Source organism: Accipiter gentilis, chromosome 17 (assembly GCF_929443795.1).
Source record: "Accipiter gentilis chromosome 17, bAccGen1.1, whole genome shotgun sequence".
NCBI lineage: Eukaryota > Metazoa > Chordata > Aves > Accipitriformes > Accipitridae > Astur > Astur gentilis.
The window spans coordinates 26,393,891-26,414,423 of NC_064896.1; the positions used below are offsets into that span (position 1 = coordinate 26,393,891).

The following is a 20,533-nucleotide window of genomic DNA, read 5'->3' on the forward strand; positions in this document are numbered from 1 at the left end:
GCCCCGGAAGCGGCGGGGAGGCGGCCATGGGCCGGGCGGTGAGCGTGGCCGCCTGCGCCCTCAACCAGTGGGCCTTGGATTTTGAGGGCAACCTGGAGAGGATTTTCAGGAGTGAGTGGGGCGGCGGCGGCGGTACCGGCTTTGCTCCGCGGGCGCCCGGTTCCAGCTCTGCCGGAGCCCGCTGGCTTCCCCCCCCCCCCCCCCCGCCTCCAGGCCGTCGGGAAGCGTCTCCTCCCTCCGCGCGTTTCTGGTCGGGGCGGCAGCGGAGACCGGGCCTGTTTTATGCGGTCCGGTTCCCCGGGTCCGGCGGCCGGGGGGCGTCTGGGCAGGGCAGGGTGGGCCGGGCCGGGCCTGAGCGTCCGGCGGGCTTTTAATCCGACCGTTCTTCCAGGTATCGACATCGCAAAGAGGCGAGGAGCTCGGTACCGGCTCGGTCCAGAGCTCGAAATCTGGTGAGAGCGCCTTGCGGGTTCTGGGTGGGGTACGTTCCCGGTGAATTCCCGCAGAGCGGTCAGGAAGAACATCAGGCACGTAGTACCCTAATGCCCAAAGCATGCGGCTGTCAGTGGAAAGAAGAACGTTGTAGTTGCAAGCAGAAGATTGGTTCTCTTGTCTTGGAACCGTGGCCGGTACCGGTAATTTGTGACCTGTTTCAGCGAGTCTCCCTTCGCAGAAACTGCAGTGCTTTGAATTCCGCCTAGGCCCAGGCTGCTGCTCTTGAAGGGAATATCCCAGCGGTGCCACCGAGTTTTAAATGCTGTCGGGAGGGATGATGTTGACTGAGCTGCTTCTGCATGTTGTGTATAATTTGCCCGTGTGGATGAGGTGTCCCGTGCCTGGAGTAGTTCTGGTCCCTCATCTCTGGTACTGACGTTGGCTGAATTTTTTCTTTCTTATGTTTTTGTATGCAGTGGTTACGGCTGCTCGGATCACTATTATGAGTCTGACACGCTCTTGCATTCGTTTCAAGTTCTGGCAAAGCTTTTGGAGTCTCCAGCAACTCAAGATATTATCTGTGATGTGGGAATGTAAGTTTTTTTCGTGTAAATGGGATAAAGGGGTAGGTCTTTAGGAATGGTTCCCCTCCTGTGTTTCTGGGTAGCCAGGGCTCTGTGCCAAACTTTTAAACACATCTTAGGCACTGCGCTGCTTTCCCTTTTGCTTACCATGACTAGGACTGTGACGTGCAAAACACTTTCTGAAAGATAGTCCTTTCAGAGATTTCTGGTGGTTGAGCCCTTCAAGAGAGAAATAGGATAATTACAGTTATTTATTGGGAACCTTAATGGCTGGGCCCTACTGCCATGGGTAAGACTTTGTATTATACATAATGCAAAAGGCTTCATAGATTTACTCTCTTTCAGGAATGTCAGGGCTCACGTAACTTGCTTTGACTGACAGGCATCTTTAAGCAACATACCCATATGTCAAAACCACTGAAACCGTTGCAAGTCACGTACTGGCAGCGAACAGGGATAAATTATAACTGTAAAATTAACGTACGTACACCTACTTGTTTTAGTATTGGTATGAATGTGTAAAGCTAGCTTTATTTTGAACTAGCCTGGTAGTATCGCAGGCAGTCAGGTTTGATTAAATAAGGTAGCCAGGGGGATTCTTCTGGCCTGCTTGGGTCTATGAGGCATGCCAGTGATCTGGCAGCTGTTGATGTATCTGAGACCAACAGAATGGTCAGTAACTCTGATTTTTGCAAACAACTACTTGAATTAAAACATTAGAAGCTAAAACTTCATATATGGTTTTGTTTGATTCCCTTTAGTGATACAGTGTAGAAGTGTTGTCTTAAAAGTAGTTTTTGTGCAGTGAAGTAGATTCTGTAGCCGGTTTTTACTTCATTTAATGAACTTAGCCACTGGTAACTTTCCTTCTTATTTTCACAGGCCTGTTCTGCACAGAAATGTTCGCTACAATTGTCGAGTGATCTTTCTAAATAAGTAAGTAGTTCTTTTCTTTTTAAATAAGTATTTTATAATAAGTAAGTTCTTTATGCATTTTGTGAGACAATACATTAATGTATCCTTTCAGAGACTTGTTTGGCCTTCAAGAAAGATTCTTCAGTGCTATGTAGAGTAATGGAGTTGTCTTCCTATCTGCCAAACTTTAGAGAGACAGCTAATGTTTTCTATTATCTATTTTTGCTTTTTGAATTTGTAGAAACTAAATTTCCACTGCCTTCTGAAAGGCTCCAGGAAAAAAACCTTAAGTCTGCAAACAGAAACTTAAAAAATTATTGTATGTAGTAGTTGTTTAATATACATCATAATAGAAAAAAAGAGTTGGTATTGATCAGTGTTTTTATTTAGTCTTGTTTGGCTGTACATCTGGTCTTAACTTGCCCTTTCTGTTTTATGTTTTAAGGAAAATTCTTCTGATCAGACCAAAAATATCACTGGCAAATGCAGGAAACTACAGGGAACTTAGATGGTTTACCCCGTGGAACAAAGCAAGGTGGGCCAGCTACTGTTAAAATTGTGTTTTTGCAGCCACAGCAGAAGGATTGAAATCTCTATAGAAATCCATCAATGCTGCTACAGGGTGAGCAGCAAGACAGTCAGCTAAGCTACCTAATTGAAGCTCATTTAGAAAGCTTATTAAGTACAGTGAAACTCTGAATTGCTGAGCTGGAAGGAAGAGTTTGGCTGAACGATCCTGCAGCCAGTGTAGTAGTGTCATTTTCCTTGTGTCTACTTTCTAACTATATGCAGTTCAGGATTGGAAGAGCCTGTGTTTATCTGCTTGATTGCTGCATCCTGTTCAATATTAAACTGGAAAACAATGTGAAATGGATGCGCTCTGTCAGTATTTTAACAACTGCAGAGGATGAAAGCAACGTACCTTATGATGATGCAAAAGACGCTTGATGCTCATCTCTGGTGCTGTGCGCTCATCTAGTAGTCAGAGAATGGTTCTAACTTGATGGTCTCAGTAAAGCATTTCTGAGAGGGCCCCTGAGCATCTGTCCTCTTAACCTCAGTCAACTCCAGATGAGTTCTGCTTTACTCACATAGTAACACTGCAAAAAGAGAAACTTTTATTTGGTATTTGGCTTGCATGGTGTCTTCTTTGTTAGGTCTAGTTTATAGCTAGGATGGAGTGTTGTTTACCATGCATTTCTGAAGCAAAGTGGGATGTTGCTAACTTATAGTCTTAACGTTTCTGAATAATTTCACAGAAAGTACGAAGGTCCTTTTTTTTTTTTTTTTTTTTTTAAACACAACACAGCCCTGTACAACTGAAGTGCAATTTCTTTAATCAATGTTAGAAGGTGATAGAATGCGGAGATTAGAATCAGTTTTTATGCTGTGATTTAGAGAACGATGTACTCACAACCTATAAACCTGCTTTAGGCATGTGGAGGAGTATTTTCTACCCAGAATAATTCAGGAAGTGACTGGACAGGTAAGTTTGTAAAGGATTTTTTTCTTTTCTTTTTAACTTTAGCATCTTCCAGATTCCGTAATTTAAATGAATAGAATTTGTGGCATAAAACTGTAGTATGCCAAATTCGGTTGTCAGTCATGTTGCAAATTCATAGGTTTCAGTGATGGCTCTCAGTTAGATTAAATGAGAGCATAATTTAATCTTGTTTATATTAATATTTGGCAGCAAAACAAGTACATTTTAAATTTGCCTCAGTTATTTATATATACAGGACCTTGAAGATTGTCTTATTTTGCACAGTTCTGGTACAGAGTTTATTTGTGCTTGAGACTAGAAATGAGTATATGTTTTGAGGTAAAAAAATAAAATTAAAAAAAATTAATCTTCTCGATCCGGAAGGGTCTAAAACTTAGGTTATTTCCCGCTAAAGCATGTGTGTGATTCCTAGCAAAAGACAGTATCTGTTTTGTAGATTGTTTAACTCAAAAGCAGTTGTCCTGTCCTGAAGCAAAGCACTGGATCTTAATACTACTGAAATGTCACCACAAAATTTCAGTACAGAGATTTGCAGTTTAGAGCTTTGGTTTTTTAGCTTGGTGTATAATGAAGGAAGGTGTAATGTGGTTGATACTGTGTCACTCATTTCACAGAAGTGAGTATTCAATTTTATACTTTTTTTAGATTTGTAGTAAACTTTTTGAATGGAATAGATTCTTCTATTACATGTGGGTAAGGATGTTCTTGTTTTTTCTCAGGAAACTGTTCCTTTTGGGGATGCAGTGCTAGCAACCAAAGATACCTGCCTAGGGACAGAAATATGCGAAGAACTCTGGGCACCAAACAGGTAAAGGAGAAGAAGAAATGAAAAGTAAATGAAAACATACTCTGGATCTGCCTGAAATAAATGTTTGAAAAATTCTGCTTATTATTCTTCCAGGTAGTATATCTTTCAGAAAGTGCCAGTAAGGTAAAATATAATTAGGAGCAATAAATACATCATGGGGAAGATTTCACTAGGCTAGATGCAGGGTGGCAAAAGAAATTTTAGGTACTTAAACTAAAAGAAAAGAGAAGAAGCGGAATGAAAAAGGTAACGTGAGGAAACAAATGACAAATAGTGCTCTCATTCCAGACATTGTTCAGCTTTTAGTTCAACCTGGTGTTGAAATGTCCTCTCTGGATCCATCTCTGTAACTTGATCTAGGGTCAAAGTGACAAAGTTATTTTGCATCAATTTGTATTATCAGTCTTGTCTAGCAGATATAATCCTGTATTATTCCCACTTACTGTGCCTAGTTTGAAAAATTTGAGAGTACTAGTAGGTCTTTTTATTTACTTTATTCTTTTTATCTACTTTATTCTTTTTATTTTTGGCTTTGACCAAGTCCTCCAAAGCATTCCATTTAAGAGACAAATTTAGCTCTCTTATATTGGACAAGCTAGAGCATAGGCTTCTAGGCAACATCACTTTGAGATGTATCACTTAAGTTTTTTTCTATTTAGCTGTTAGCTTAATCCTTCTGCTTTATTTTTTATCAAGCATCAGAGAATGCATAAAGACAATGCAGAAGGAAACAACAAAAGGTCACTAAGGGAAAGCAAAGCCTAGTGCCCTTAAGTAATATTTCCTGTTGTTATTTTAGTTCCCGCTGCAATTTAAAGTTCTTCCCTACCACAAAGAAGATCCCATCCATAAAGGTCTGATGTGGGGTGGAGATACAGCTGCATGAAAGCTGTTGTAGTTAACAGAAAATAAACAAAATATTCCCGATGTTTTTCCAAATCTCCCAGTTACAGACATTCACTTCTTTGTAACTGCAGAAGGTGTGGCATGTTACAGGCAAAGATGTGATTTTTTTTTTTTTTTTTTTTTTAGTATTTCCTTCTTTTGACAGTGGAAAAATCAAAAAACAGTAAAAGTCTTTTCCTTCTTGTGGTTCTGCTTGCTTTTATGCTTTTGGGTTTACTGAGAGAGAAGGAAAATGGGACAACTGACCTTGCAAGAGTATCTCCATGTTACCTTTTCAGACCAAGATTGTCTTATTCTCTCTTTCCCTGGGACCCAAGCTTCCACAGAGTAAAGTAGAAGGCATTTTATTTAGAACAGAATGAGCAAAAGCCCTTCTGCCCTCTGCAACCACTGCTGGTCTTTGGAAGAGTCAGGCCATGCAAGAAAACAGATGTTTTTGAGAGTCCTATCCTTGTTTGAGCTAAGACATGCAGAAAACTGACAATGACATAGATGTTTTTATTTGTCAGTGGTTTTAAATGATACCTGCAGCCTTCATAGCATAGTATTGCCAGCTGAATTTTTTTCTGCCCTCTGCTTTAACAGCCCTCATATTGAAATGGGACTTGATGGTGTGGAAATTTTCACTAACTCTTCAGGGAGTCACCATGTGCTGCGGAAGGCTCACACCCGGGTGGATTTGGTGAATTCTGCCACAGCAAAGGTATAAGCTTAAAAAAAAAATATTAACTTCTTGGTTATGCACCTCTTTTTTTTTTTTTTTTTTTTTTGGTTTTCAAAACAGTGTCCTCTCCTTTGACAGGACATAGCATGAGTGTGGGGACCTTGACTGTCCTTGTTAGTTTCTTGTTTTCTTACCTGTAATTACCTTCCCTGATTGAATCAGCTATAGGAGAAGAGCTCTCTGGCTGGGGGACTGTACTTCTTTGGCACACCCCGCTAAATATCACGCTGTAATGTGAAGCGCTGTAACTTGTTTCCAGCTCTGTGACCCCAAATGCCAGAGGCTGTTTGATTGCAGGTCAGCTCTGTCTGGTCTGTGGAGCAGCAGACTAGAAGAGAGGACATTTGGTATTTGCATGGGAATAGGGGAGATACCTGTGTGTGTGCAGGGGGAACTCCTGGTTGCATGGGACCTCATAGTTCTGCACTGGCATGCCAACTATATCATCTAGCTTTCATGCACATCTATAAAGAAGAGTCAGAATACATTAAAACAGTTTGGTAGCTCCCAGCTCTGGCGACTGATGCTCCAAAAATGCATTTGATGTCCTCCATCTTAATTCCATTAGACATTGAAGAAAAAAAATATCGCACTCCTATAATGGATAGAAAATAGTTAATCAGGGTAATTGACTTTCAGTAATTGGAAGTATGAAATGCTGAATCCACTGCACAGAGAGTATAACCAGCTTGAAAGGTGTTGTTGAATGCACTTCTGCACAAAGGGCAAACAACCAGTGGCTGCTCCCTGTAGTTATCTGTGCCTAAACAGTCTCCCTCCATATGCATTGTGTACTGAGTTGGCAGCTCATTGCCAGCTTGTAATTTGGTCAACAAATTCCTGGCACATACAAAAGCATCCAAAAGTCTCTTTAGTTTCCTTAAAATGACAGTTTCCCTGTTCACATAGCAACATTATGTTGGAGAGGAATACCGGTAACTATCGGGAAGGGGAAATAGAAATCAGTGTTTAAAGTCAGACTTCATGGATTTTTTTCCCCCACTGCCATCTTCTTAAAATATATTATATTCTTCTACTTTGAAAGTTCTGTTTATTTTAGAGAAGAGAAGACATTTAGTTATTAGACCGTAATCCTGTCTAACAGTGATGGGGGGGACAAAAAGTAATGAATGTGTATTACACTGTGCAAAATGTTTGATTTGTACAACTGCTTTGTCAACATGCTTTGGTTATATTTAACAGTATCTGCTCTGTCCTCAGATACCCAAACACAGCTTCTGTCATCATCTTCCTGCTTTTCTTGATCTCTGTTTGAACTTAGAATTTAAATTTAGAGCAGCCTCTCTATTTGGGCTAAGGGAATGACTCTTGCTAATAACAGAAGACTCCTGTCTTCCGACTGTGGAAGGGATAGAGCTCACTTACTACATTTACTTATGTAATTACTCGTTTCTGTCATGTCTATCACATGCAAAGTACTTTTTCAAATGACAGGAGAGAGTCCCAGCCATAAATCATTCACAATGTAAAGACAGAGGAAGATTGTAAGAAGGACAGGAACAGAGAAATAATTTTGTCTTTTAACATTCTGTCAGGTGCTGTATTCTGAAAAGCATTTTTTCGTCTGCGTGTTTGTTTTCCCCCTAGAATGGTGGAATATATATTTTAGCTAACCAGAAAGGCTGTGATGGTGATCGTCTGTATTATGATGGCTGTGCCATGATTTCAATGAATGGAGAAACAGTTGCACAAGGATCCCAGTTTTCACTCGATGATGTGGTAATATATTCAACCTATAGCTGCTACTTACAGCTGAAATTAGCATGGCTACATTTATGCGCTATGCAGACGTTCCAGCTACTAGGTCCATGTCTCTAGACTAAAAAAGATGTATTTTTGCTATGCTGTTCACCTAGATCCAAAGTTTTTCCTAGTCAAACTGCCCAGACCTGATCTACAGTAGCTCTCCTGCTTTTGCAAGCGAGGAAGAGCTGTCACAGTGGAGGAACTTCATGAAAATGTTTGCATATGCAGTCACCATGTTTAGGACAGACCCTGTTAACTTATATTCCCTTGTCTAAGAAAAAAAGGGCAAAGATTGCGGTGTTCTAATTATGACCCAAGTTGGTAGACAAAATGTTTAATAGGTTGAGCTTCACTTCAAAGAGCCCTTTCTCGGTAGATCTGTCATCAAAGCTGTAGGTTTCCTCACATTATGTGCCAAATTAATCTCTTCCCCCAGTATGCTTCTTGCCTTTTCCTCTTGTGCTTTGCCCCAACGGATGGTGAACCTATTGTTCACCCATCTGACAAGCGCTATAAACTTGTTGCGGTTTATGAGCATCCTAGTGTACTCGGTGAAATGAGTCAGTTGTGCTTGCTTTGTAATGGAAGTAATTCTACTGAGTCAAAAATTACTTGTGAAGTGAGCATAAAAATCTGTGTTGAAAAAAGTCGCATGCGTTCTTCCCCAACGTTTTTGTAGTCCAGGCCTAGCAAACATTGTTTATCTGTTTGTGTAGAATTAATCTAATGTTGAAAGCCTTTCCATAGGAGGTGCTGGTTGCCACGCTGGACCTGGAGGACGTTCGAAGTTACAGAGCAGAGATTTCATCTCGTAACTTAGCGGTAATAATCTTTACGGAGGTGATGTTTGTAAACTCTGCCAAGTTTGAATAGTTACTGAATTTAAAAAGTAGTTGCATGTCTTGATATTTGCAGTATTCTATAGATCTGATATTTTATAGGTATGTGCTACATTAAAATTGATATCTTCCCAATTCTTTTGTACTATTGCTTAGGCAAGTAAAGTGAATCCTTATCCCAGGGTAAAAGTGAATTTTGCTCTGTCATGTTCTGATGATGTAGCTGTACCTACTTGTATGCCAATCCAGTGGAGACATCATAGTCCTGAGGAAGAGATCAGGTAAGCACATAATGAATCTGTTGCTTGAAAATTATTTTGATTAAAAAAAACCAAAACCACAAACTCAAAAACTCAAACAAACAAACAAAAAAAGAGATAAATATAAGATCTTATTTATATTTAAGTAAAGAAAGCATCTCGCTGGAAGACCACAGTAAATATGTTGACTTGCTTAGGTCTTACCCCATAACCCTGTTGGAATAAGCATTTTTTGTAATTTCAGCCTTGGCCCTGCATGTTGGCTTTGGGACTATTTAAGGCGCAGCAAACAGGTAAGAACAACTGTTTTTGCTCTTTGCCTTGGCATACGCATCATCTCCTATGCCGTAGGGACAGTACACATTGCTATCCTGTGCTGTCGTTAATGCAAAGTGATGTTAGTCCAAGGTGCCAGGTTTGAGTTTTTCACTGGTAGCTCATTCAGACTTAAAACCTGTACGCAAAGTGTGACTTCAGTATGCTCTTCAGACCTTTTCCTCAGGAATCATGCTTTCTTTGAGAGCAACAGTCAAGCTTACCTAATAAAGGGGATTTCTTTTTCTTTGAAACACTGTTTTTTCCAGTAAGGAAAATATTTCAGTGGCATAATGGAGATGTTTAAAATAAGCAGAGTGACATGAACTAGTAATTCAGTTTAATAGTGAAATATAGATGAAAAATTTCATCCTTTTTATTAGCTCTTCAGTCTTACTAGAGGGTAAAGACATACTGGAAGTTTTTATAGCCAAAGGGTTTACACTGACTACTTGTTTGATTATCCAGTCAGTGAGAGTTAAGAGGGTTTGCTAGGTCTGGTTTGTTTGTTTTTCCTCAGTAGAATATAAGCAGACTTGAACAATGCATGTGTAATTTTTTTACAAGAGTATGTTTGTGAATGGTAGAATATATATTTTTCTAATTTTGCTATTTGGAATGTTTTCCTTGTTCTATTTTCAAGGCAGGATTTCTCCTACCTCTTAGTGGTGGAATTGACAGCTCTGCTACAGCTTGCATAGTATACTCTATGTGTCACCAGGTTTGCCTGGCAGTCAAGAATGGAAGTAAGTAGATATGCATGTCTGGACAGCCGTGCTTACTAATGGTTATGAACAAGTTAATATTAGCTGGGTGCAACAGATGCAAGAGGTCATTAATGGTAGACTCTTGCCCAGTTGTTCTAGTGGGATCCTTTTGTATCTGTTCAGAAATTCCAGCAAAAACGGGCGTCCAGATTTCAGGTTCTTTGAATTGGCTTAATAGTTTTCATTTTGGGTTCAAGAATTGGATGTGGAACTCAGACTAGTTTCTGTCTAGAGTATCGTTCAGAATATTGGCTGATGTAGTTTTGGGATTTCAGTTAATCATGAGAGTCTTCTCCTATTAAATTCTGCACTACAAAACATGGTTAGGCATGGTTCAAGCTCTGAAACTGGCTTGAAATAGACTATACGCATATAGCTAAGCCTTTGTACATATTGGATCGTATTTTCTATGAAGTTTCTTTAAGGTATAAAACAAAAGGATTTAATATTTCTGTGTTCAAAATTAGGAGCAATATCAGTAAGTCTTTTATTTGATATATGAAAATATGTTTGGGGAGTTAGATGATGGAGTTGTCTTATTTGTGAGGGGCAGTGTAAATCTTAACTGGAATACAAGAAACATAAAAGTTACTTACATATCCTGGATAGCAGGAGTGAAACAATTTCCACTCTTGTTCCATTTCTTTTGCTTTGTCCTCAGATGTGGATGTGCTGGCTGATGCGCGCAAGATTGTGAATGATGAGACCTATGTCCCTGAGGATCCTCGAGAATTTTGCAAGCGTGTCTTTACCACTTGCTATATGGCTAGTGAGAACTCCTCCCAGGATACTTGCAACAGGGCTAAACTTCTGGCTGAGCAAATAGGCAGGTACAAGTTGAGAAGTGCTGGAAAAAAAAATCACATTCTGGCAAAGACTTTCATGTAAAACTTTTAAACTCTTAAAATGGGAAAAAGTAGGAGAGGAATAGTAGGTGTGTTAAGCAGGAGTATTACAGACATTATTATATAAGTTTGTAAATGTTAGGCAAACGTAGAAGCATTTGGTGAAGGACATGGAAATTTGGAAACAGACTCTGGAAAGTGTTATTCTTTTCTAAGTGTCTTCATACCAGATCTGAGATGATAGCAGCCTTAAAACATCATTTGATGGGTGGGGCTTTTGCTTTTTTTAATGCTATTTTATATAGTCAGATTGTGCTAGTTGAGTCACTTCTGCTTGAATTCTTCTCAGCTATCACATCAATCTGAACATAGATGCGGCTGTGAAAGCTATTGTGGGAATTTTCAGCATGGTGACAGGTCGAACTCCCTGTTTTTCTGTCTACGGAGGGAGCAGCAGAGAAAACCTGGCACTCCAGAATGTGCAGGTGTGTTTCATGTAGGCTGAATCAAGTCAGACCCTGTTGTTTTTTTCGGTTTTTTTTTTTGAAAGACTACAAAATGGTAAAGTAACAAGGGGCCCCTTCGTCTGCATTGCTTTGAAAACCTGAACTACTTGTGGTGTGTCCCTGAAGATTCGTGGGCTTCCAGTAAACGCTTAGCTGCAGCAGAAATCTACAATCCCACATAACTCGGGAGAAGACCAAGATAATTACTGCTTGTGTCTTTTATAAGCTGGTCAGGAGGAAATAGTACATGCCTGTATCTCATCAATAGCATTGGTCTAGTTGCTGTTTAGAAGAGCATCCCAAGAGAAAGTTGCCAGGTCAGGAAAATGAGCGGCAAGGTATTCTAATAGTTGAGTTTGAGTCCAGTATGATTGTGGCAGCTCAAGACTCAAAAATATTGCTGATGTATATGAGACTTTCCTCTGGTGAATATTAGCAGCCTTTAAAAGGCTCTGCGTGAGATGTCAAGCTTACCCACTCCAATTCCTAGATGTCCTCAGTTTTAGAAGGTAGAAAGTTTTTTTACATCAGAAGGTGTTTAATGTTCAAAAGGCTTATAAAAAGCAGCTCAAATACACATTTCCAGTTATGTATTTTCATTGTGTCAGAACAGATTGGTGCTGTGCCTGGGTAGTGCTGGTGTATGTATCCTACAGAATCACAGAAAACATAGTTGCCTAGTTACTTCTAGTCCCTGGCTCCAGTTGTAGATTTTGTTGTCTTGATAGCTTTCTTTTTGGCCTACTCTTAAAAGCTTCCAACATAACCAGCAACTCTGTTTTAATTCTGCCTAAATGTTGATTATCGTGTTTGATAGTTTTTGTTAGCTGAGGACTTGATCTTTCTTCCCCTGCTATTACTGGAGAAAGCCAGCTGTCTCCTCTGGAAGCCAACACTGAATCCTTTTATCATCTTTTTGGCAATGGGATAGGCTTTAGTCACAGGGGAGTGTGGCGATTTGCTTAACATCGCACACAATTGTGCCTAGAGCTGGAGGATGAAATCTCAGTTCTGTTCAGTATTGTTGCCATCCTTGGAAAAAGTTGGGTTTCAGGATGGGAACGAAAGCAAAGAGAACTTTTTACAAATTTTATGTAAATAAATCCCTTTAGTCTAATACTCCACAAAAGGGCATGGTAGACAGATGGTTCATCTGCATACTTCATCCCTCACGGATCCTTATTAGTGCTTGTAGGAGGTAGAAAATGGCAACTACTCCCCATTCTGCAATTCAGAGTAGAATAAACTTGGCAGTCATGTAAATTTGTGCCAGTAGCGGATATTGAACCTGGCTTTCCTACGTGTGTTCGGCATCTTCTCCACAAGACCATCCTTCTTGCAGTTACACTTACCCCTCTCCCATTTTGTTCTTTATGGGTTTGTTTTGGGAATTGATTAGTAAAAGTGATTGGGAAGATATTATTCTGCTCTGTAAATTTGCTTTATTTTTCTTTTTGCTTTGCAGGCTAGAATAAGAATGGTCCTTGCCTACCTGTTTGCTCAGCTGACACTGTGGACTCGTGGGATGCCAGGGGGACTTCTCGTGCTAGGATCAGCCAATGTGGATGAAAGGTTGGTGAAAGTTACAAATCTAAAACCAGGTGAATTGGGAACAGGTCACTTCATTTCCTTGCAACTCTACCAAATCCCAGTGTACCTCAGAAGAGGTAACAAGCTAAGAATACACTGATAGCAGTGAAATTACTGAAAATAGTTGAATTGGCCTGAATGTAAATTTGTGTATTTTTCAGAAGTTTAGCCAAAGCATTGTCATAGTTTTCCAATAAAATGCTGTTCCTTCCTTAGCTGTTTTCAGTAGAGCTTGCCTGTGTAGTTGACAGGTTAACTTTCAAATCTGTTATTTGTTGTATTTTCAATAACTGTATTAGGAATTAAGTTGTGAACTTTGAGTTGAAAAATAGATCTTTAAAAATCTGGAGTACTGTTATTAGAGCTGACTATTTGAAGATTAAAGCAGTCGCCATAAGATTGTAGGATTGATAACCTCTAAATCTATGAAAGTAGTGTGTGCTGAATCTATGGGGTTTGGGGGTTTATTTTTTTAATTGGTCAGGACAGTATTTTAATTGTTTTGCATCAAATGTATCACCGTAGCATGGGCAGTTTTGTAATGCTTCCTAATTGTTTAAAATATTGTCTTTCTTCTCCTGGCAATTTCATGGCTTTAGAATGGCCCTGTTGTAGCTGGATGTGTTTGGCCCTTACGTATAAATACATTTAGCAATATGCAGTCTGTTTCTCCCTGTCTTTATACTACATATATGTGCTCTCTAGTATAAGCTATTACATATTATGCTAATGTTACATTATTATTTACTATTACTATATAAAATTTCCTCTCTTGCTCAGTCTCCGAGGTTACTTGACGAAGTATGATTGCTCAAGTGCTGATATCAATCCCATTGGTGGAATCAGCAAGACTGATCTGAAGAACTTCATACAATACTGCATTGAAAATTTTCAGCTCACAGCCCTCAGAAGGTGAATAGTGAAGCAGTGATATTTGGTGACTGTATTTGTATGCAGCATATTGTGGACTTCACGGTTTGGTTTTCTCTACGAACAGAGCTAAGCTGCAGTAATATTGCAAATGCTAATAAAGCATTCTGCATATCCCTCTGTTTTTAAATGATTGTGTACGTTTACACAATGTAAACTGTTGGGTGCTGAAAATACCACCAGTCTTATAGGAGTTACTGTATGCAAGCATTTGTGTTGTTAATTCCACTGAAGGAACTGTTTGAACCAAATGCTTTACATTTTTGGTATAAAGCATTGCTTTTTAAACGTGGAACAACTTGCAAGTACCACTTCTTTAGAGTTACCTAATTCTTTAGCAGCTTATGCCCTGAAAATGTTTTGAATAAAGCATTTGATTTTTAACAAACCAGACTGTCTGTTAACTAGTACTCATGAGACTGGATAGAATTCATGTTTTTTCTTTTTACCTTTTTCTTACAGTATCATGTCAGCTCCACCCACTGCAGAGTTAGAGCCCCTGGTGGATGGACAAGTGGCTCAAACTGATGAGGTAATGGGCAGTGACTTTAAAATGCTCTGGTAAGCCTTATCCCAAAATTTGTTTGTTGTCCAGTAACTATTGTTTGCTCTTGTATGTATCCATGCTTATTGACAAGCATGTTGTAAACAGTCTTAAAGCTGCTGACAAGGCACTACTATCCCATACCAGCCTTATCTATGTTGACGACAGTTTCTGAAACAGAAAATTAACATTTTTTTTGGATGCTTTTATATTTGGGGCACTTAGAAAGATGGCTGTTCTGAAATTCAGTTTTTTTTAAATTTTCTTAATATCAGAAGAGAGTTAGGGCCTTACTGCTATTAAAACGACTGGTGGCAAAGCCCTTCCTTTTCTTCCCCTGTCCTTTTCTTTGCTGTCCACTTGGATAAGAGAGGGCTGGTAAGCCTAACAACTACCTCTAAGGGCTGTTGGATATTTAATGGTAGGGTATTGTAAAACTCTTTATGATAAAGCAAAGGGTTGCTGAACTAGAATTAGTGGTTTTCTTCATTTGGCCTTACCTTACTGATACACACTACATTTAAGCTCCCTAGAAGGGAAAATGAACAAATCTCAGGAAAGAAATGTTTTCACTGGCCAAATCAAATACATTCATGGAACAATTTAAAATCTCCCATTTCAGAGAGCTTCCATTTTTTTTTTTCCCTTCTGCTCATAATATTACTATCTCATTGTCTTTTTGATCATTGGCCATTTCATTTTGGTGTTTCTTTGATTAAACTGGGTTATTCTAATTGCTCCACAAAACTATTAATTATAGTTTGCATAGTAAAGATTTCCAGTGACTTTCTGTGTGTGTGATTTCAGGCAGATATGGGGATGACGTATGCAGAGCTCTCAATCTATGGCAAATTAAGAAAAATTGCAAAGGCTGGACCGTACAGTATGTTCTGTAAGCTGATTAATATGTGGAAGGAAATTTGTACTCCAAGAGAGGTAATACACTAAAAAAAATTTAAAAAATTCAAATCATGTAATGTCTTTGCCAAAGTAGAGTGTATCTGGAAAAAGGTCAAGCAGAGTTCCTTTTGACTGAAAGGGGTAGTTTAATTATTCTGTGTTTAGAGTTCGTTCTACAACTGTAGCAGAATATGCTGGAAAAACTGGTATGCATCTCTTAAATTAATGGAGCTTGTTGTCTGTGTTGCAAATTGTTAGAACAGTGACTGGGTAATTTGAAAACAATTACTTCAGAACTATACCCTCAGGGGAAAATTATTCTCTGAAATATACATGGCTAACTACTTTTGAAGCCTTTGGTTATGTCTTCTAAGGCAGAAAATGGCTTGCTTTGAAAGGCTATCTACACTGAAGAGGTATCTGCTTTGCTGTTGTGCAGTTCTTCTTTTCTTGGGCATGAAGGAAAAAGTTCAGATTATCACCTGAGTTGCAGGGGCTAGTGCTTACTGTTAGATTTCTTACAAGGCACTTCCTTATTGGTAAATGTTAGGTGTGGAGACCGAGGGGGTGTCTGAAAATGGTCTTAAATGCCTCTTATATGTAGGGTCATCCACAGTGATTCGTACTAGTTATGGTAGGTAATTTATGTAAATGTTAATGAAAGAAAATGGATGTGTAAAGCTAGAACACATTCTTAGCTAAACTTTTAAATACTAAGAATCTTCATCCCATTAAAAGCTATATTCTTTGTACACCAGGTGGCATCAAAGGTTAAGCATTTCTTCAGGATGTATTCCATTAACAGACATAAAATGACCACCCTGACTCCTTCCTACCATGCTGAAAACTACAGTCCAGATGACAATCGATTTGACCTGAGGCCTTTCCTTTATAACACCACATGGTCCTGGCAATTTAGGTGTATAGATAAACAGGTAAATGCCCTCTACTTCTTGTATGGTTTTATATTTGAAGTCCTCGCAATGGGACAAGCCCAGTTCCAGTGAATCCCTAGCAAAAGACAACTAGCATTTAGGAAAATAGTTATTACAGAAATAACTGTGACTGTTCTTTTCTCATAACTGTGAGGCTAAGAATTCTCTGGTTTCAGTGTAGGCTGGTTTTTAAGTACAGCTTGTCATGTTGCTAGGAAAGCAAGAAGAAGAAGAACAAGAGATATATGAACTGAGGCCAGAAACTAATGGGTGTACCCATACTCATGAAATCTTGTGCTAATGCGGAGAACAAGCTTACGTGTTTCGGTTTCAGTTCAGGACCTGTCTGAAGGGATCTGTTTAATCACGGGATTAAGACTTGACCTACATCTGTGTGGGAAAAGCCAGTAAGAGGCAGCAGTTCATTGTGAATGCTTCTCCCACCTGCTTCTACAACAATACCTTTTTCGAACCTTCAAGTCAGTTGACTTGCAAATACATGTTTGCTCAAATACAGCAACACTAATGGTACAGTGCTTAGTTTGAGCACTGTGAGGTGTGGAGGGGCTTAGGCAACTATGGGAACAGTGCTTAGCTTTTTGTAGTTTTTAGTCACACCTTTGATGTTATTTTAATGAATTTTTTTGAGGCAAAAAGTTCTGGGCTGAAGAATTTTAGCACCTTGAAGTTTTTTCTGCCAGAGATTTTTACACCTCAGTTGCTTTTAAGGATATGTTTATATATGTAATAAAATATTAATTCCCTCGTCTGTGAAATGCCAGACATGCTGTAATAGTGTTTTATTACCTTGAAGCCTAGGATAAAAGCTGCCACGTGCAGTGCTTTTTTGTTGCTCTGCATGGTGGGTTTTTTTCCATCGTTTTGGACTTTTTCCTACCGAAGTCCAGGACAAAATTTCTTTTGGCCTCAGTGGGAGTTGGGTGAAATATTTTTGTAGGGTCTGGACCAAAATATAATTATTTTATGCTTACAGTAAATGTGATTAAGTTCTTTTAATGATACAGGATATTGTTACACTCTTTAACTAGATTTGTATGTAATAGCAGTTGTGCTATGCAAGGGTACTAGCCATTGCAACTTACTCCTGAAAACTGGGAGTCAAGTCTGGGGAAGAATCTGTTATGTAGGCAGCAGTAACCTGAACTGATAAAAGTTCAGCAGTAACCTGAACTGATAACTCATTTTTACGCATAGCTTTTTGCAAGACTGAAAATTAATGGCTTGCAATAATGTGAGTCAAATCTGCCCTATTCAAGAAAGGGAATACTGTAAGAGTTTCTACTTATTGTGCATATTCAGCACAATTGTAATTCCCAAGACAATCCCTCTCTATGACAATGTCTCACTGATAATTATGTTCCTGGGACTTCATCAGCACTAAAGTTTTTTCTGGCGTAGTAACAGGACTGTGAAAATAAGGAATAAACTCTAAATGACATAAAAAACACCTTTAGTTAGGTAATGCCAGGTTTTCCTGTAGAAGAGTCATGTTACAGCTTGATTTCATTGGTGAAGGGAAATGGTTTGGAGTGCTAATGGTAGAGAAATCTGTTGGATTTGTGGAAAGTACTTTTCTACTTTGCATGTTTGTAGTGTAGTCAAGCCAATTTATTTATCCACTGTTGGAGTCCAAAATTCCCTCTGTATTTGCTGCAGAAGGAACAGGGGTAGGAGGAAGTTGAGATCATAGCATTTGCTGCGAATTGCCGGATTTGCCCTTGGAGTCTTAATGTCATTCAGCTGTACCTAGCTGAAGGTTCCACCTGGCTGATGAAATTTCTAGTGGTTTAGAGCAATCCTAGGAACTCCAGTAGCACTGTCTGTAGCTTCTGCCTTTGAGTTATGCCTGAGGTCAAGGATGCGTGCTCAGAGCATGCACTTTAACAATTTCTAGGTGCCAAAATGTTCAGTGGAGTTTTAATAGCTGGCATAATTTGAAGGAACTGTGACATAGTTCAGAAGAAAGCTGGCACATCTACCCCCAAGGATTATGTATCTGCAGCCTGTCTTCTGCTTTTTCCAGTGCTTACTGGTCATACCACAACATTAGCTGCGTTTGGTCAAAATGAAAGATTTATCAACCTAAGTATCTTTGTGCATCACTTTCATGACCCGTAGCAGATGTTGAAGCAAGAACATAAGAACAGGGAATTTATAATACGACCCTCCCTTTATATGCCCATAGATTTGGGGAATGTAGAACTGAATTTTCCAGAGTTAGTGATAACGTGCAGAACATCGTGTTTACTTTGTGCTCTTGGTCTATCCTCCATGAATTTGTAGAATTCTTTCTGAAACTATTTATATTGTTAGTCTTAACAACAGCTTAGCTTAATTAAGGTAATTCCTTTTTTTTTAAGATCAGTGAAGGTCAGTTTTATAAAATTGTGTATGTGTGCATGAAAAGCATTTTCTATGTTCATTTTAATTATTCTAGGCTCTCTGTTACGGGCAGGGTTCCAGGTTATGGCCTGCTCTGATCTGACAGCTGTCACTGAAAGGGGCAATCTTGCCTCCCTGCCTGTCTCTCCTGGCTTCTTGGCTGGCTTTGGTGCTTGTCTCGCTCCTTGGTCAGCCAAATGAAGTCACCAAGCTGACAAAAAACTAGGAACTGACGGGAGCATGCAGCTGAGGGGAGGTTAAGGGAGTGGGTGGGAAGAAAGTTTGACCTTCTCTTTTGACTGCAACTGAACACCCTGTTCAGCTCAGTTGTCCCCTGCAGTGTATCCCACTGTCAGTTCCTGGTAAATCTGGGCTCTACACTGTTTTGTGATGGAAGCCTGAAAAGACAGGAGACATTAAACACAAACTTATTTTTTACTATTGAATCAGTTTCCTTTTAACTTGGCAGGTATCCAAGCTAGAAAAAAAGGAAGGAATTTCTGTAGCTGAAGATGTGGACTGATCTGCTGTCTTGTTTAACTGCGGTAATTAATTTGCTAAGCAGAATGTTCAAAACTGGAGTATACTGTGATGATGAGCGGAGATGACCCAAACAATTGTTGAGATGACCATTGTAAATGGTATTTGTAATGAGGTCCTTTTTTTTTTTTTTTCCTTTTTTTTTTTAATTGACTCCATTTTGTTCCCAATATACTTAAACCATAGTTTGGCTAAGGAATCATTTATTAAGAATTTTCTTCAACTACTGGAGTTAATTGCCTTTAATTGCAAATATTTGGATAAGCCCATCAGTCATAAATAAATGCAGGGTAGTGTTCTGTGAAAGTGAATACACATACAAATATTAAGTTTGGCTTAAGTAATTTGGATATGATTTTTGAGTAACATTCAGCTGAAAGTATAAAATTTTAACAGTTCTGGCATGTGCTGTTGAGAGGAAAAACTCATTTTACTTTGCAATAAACTTGTAATTTTATAATGCTAATTGACTCAGTTCTTATTTTAAATGTTTTTATTTATCTAGCATTGGCTATGTAGACTGATCCAGTGTTTTGAATGGCCATGTAAGGTCTAATTCGGCAGATATTGGAAGCATGTCTAACTTGAAGCAGATGGGTAGTCTCCTTGTTAGCTGGATCCAAATTAGAGTTCAGCTTCTTGGTTTTGCATCTACTTGCTGTGTAACTTGTGGCAATTAACTTTAAAATCTCTGACTTAATTTTCTCAGAGAGGAGTAATACTTACTTCATCAGGATGTTCAGGGATTGTCTGATTGTTATTACTCTCCAAGATCTTCAGCTGTATTTTAAGGATTTTGAATAAAGTTTGCATGGTGTCTTTTTCCTCCTGGCATTTTTGATGTGTAAGGGTAACTTGGCATACCTGAAATAAAAAATGTCTTATGGTGCATGGTATCTTGAATAGAGAGGACACGAGTTTGGTATCCATGCCACTGTTGTCATTCCTATATGCTCTGGTGCTGCCTGTCCAGGAGCTGTGATCCGTTATCACTGACTGCCGTCAATGAGTGGTTGGACTTGCCCACGTAATCCCTTTACTGTTGGAATCAAGCTCGCTGGGTGTAAAACATCTGGGAACGGAGTGAGTATTGCAGAATGAAGTATAAAGCCAGCTTCCTTAGAGCTCAATTAGTTTGTTACCCACCTTCCACCTACTGTTTGTAAAAAGTTATTTTAACTTCACTGATCTTTTAAATGTGTCCAGTGCTGTGGAACAATAAAAAAGGTACAAGGATAGGCTTGTTCCTTCACTTGAGTCCCTTTTCTGCTTGTTCATTTAATGTTTGGCCATTTTCATTGCTTTTTCTTAATTTGATTTGAAAGGTGCACTTTTAATAGGGGAAACAAGAAGTGCATTTCTGGGATTCTGGGCAAACAGTGCTGTAACTGCAACACCAGGGGAGCTTAGGCCAAGCTAGACTTTTGTTAAAATGATCGTACATTGTGCTAATGGAAAATGTCTGCCAAAGAGCATGTTCTACACGTTTGTTTTCCACAATCCGCAAAGACAGAGT

At 39.2% G+C, this 20,533-nt stretch overlaps 1 protein-coding gene across 2 annotated transcripts; it reads left to right on the forward strand.

The window, feature by feature from the left end:
• The first annotated feature begins 9 nt into the window (after positions 1-9).
• NADSYN1 (NAD synthetase 1) lies at positions 10-20,468 on the forward strand. Of its 2 annotated transcripts, XM_049820559.1 has the most exons (21): positions 10-111; positions 392-452; positions 912-1,028; positions 1,902-1,955; positions 2,380-2,469; positions 3,369-3,420; positions 4,158-4,246; positions 5,738-5,855; positions 7,485-7,616; positions 8,391-8,465; positions 8,639-8,763; positions 8,987-9,035; positions 9,701-9,803; positions 10,486-10,654; positions 11,019-11,154; positions 12,641-12,747; positions 13,546-13,677; positions 14,158-14,227; positions 15,047-15,175; positions 15,898-16,074; positions 18,947-20,468. In XM_049820559.1, exons 1-21 carry the CDS (start codon positions 27-29, stop codon positions 18,998-19,000), a joined length of 2,124 nt encoding a protein of 707 aa, XP_049676516.1. In that variant the 5' UTR covers positions 10-26; the 3' UTR covers positions 19,001-20,468. The 2 variants fall into 2 exon arrangements, with proteins under 2 accessions (XP_049676516.1, XP_049676517.1); XM_049820560.1 differs by lacking the exons at positions 15,898-16,074; positions 18,947-20,468 and having other exon boundaries at positions 14,158-14,256; positions 15,047-15,170.
• The last annotated feature ends 65 nt before the right edge of the window (positions 20,469-20,533 follow it).

What these genes read in the sequence shown, in the direction of transcription:
- NADSYN1 (XM_049820559.1), top strand. Translation starts at nt 27, where the DNA reads ATGGGCCGGGCGGTGAGCGTGGCCGCCTGCGCCCTCAACCAGTGGGCC. An exon ending in TTCAGGAAGTGACTGGACAG is followed by an intron (nt 3,421 to 4,157) that starts GTAAGTTTGTAA and finishes GTTTTTTCTCAG; the next exon opens with GAAACTGTTCCTTTTGGGGA. An exon ending in CTGGCTGAGCAAATAGGCAG is followed by an intron (nt 10,655 to 11,018) that starts GTACAAGTTGAG and finishes AATTCTTCTCAG; the next exon opens with CTATCACATCAATCTGAACA.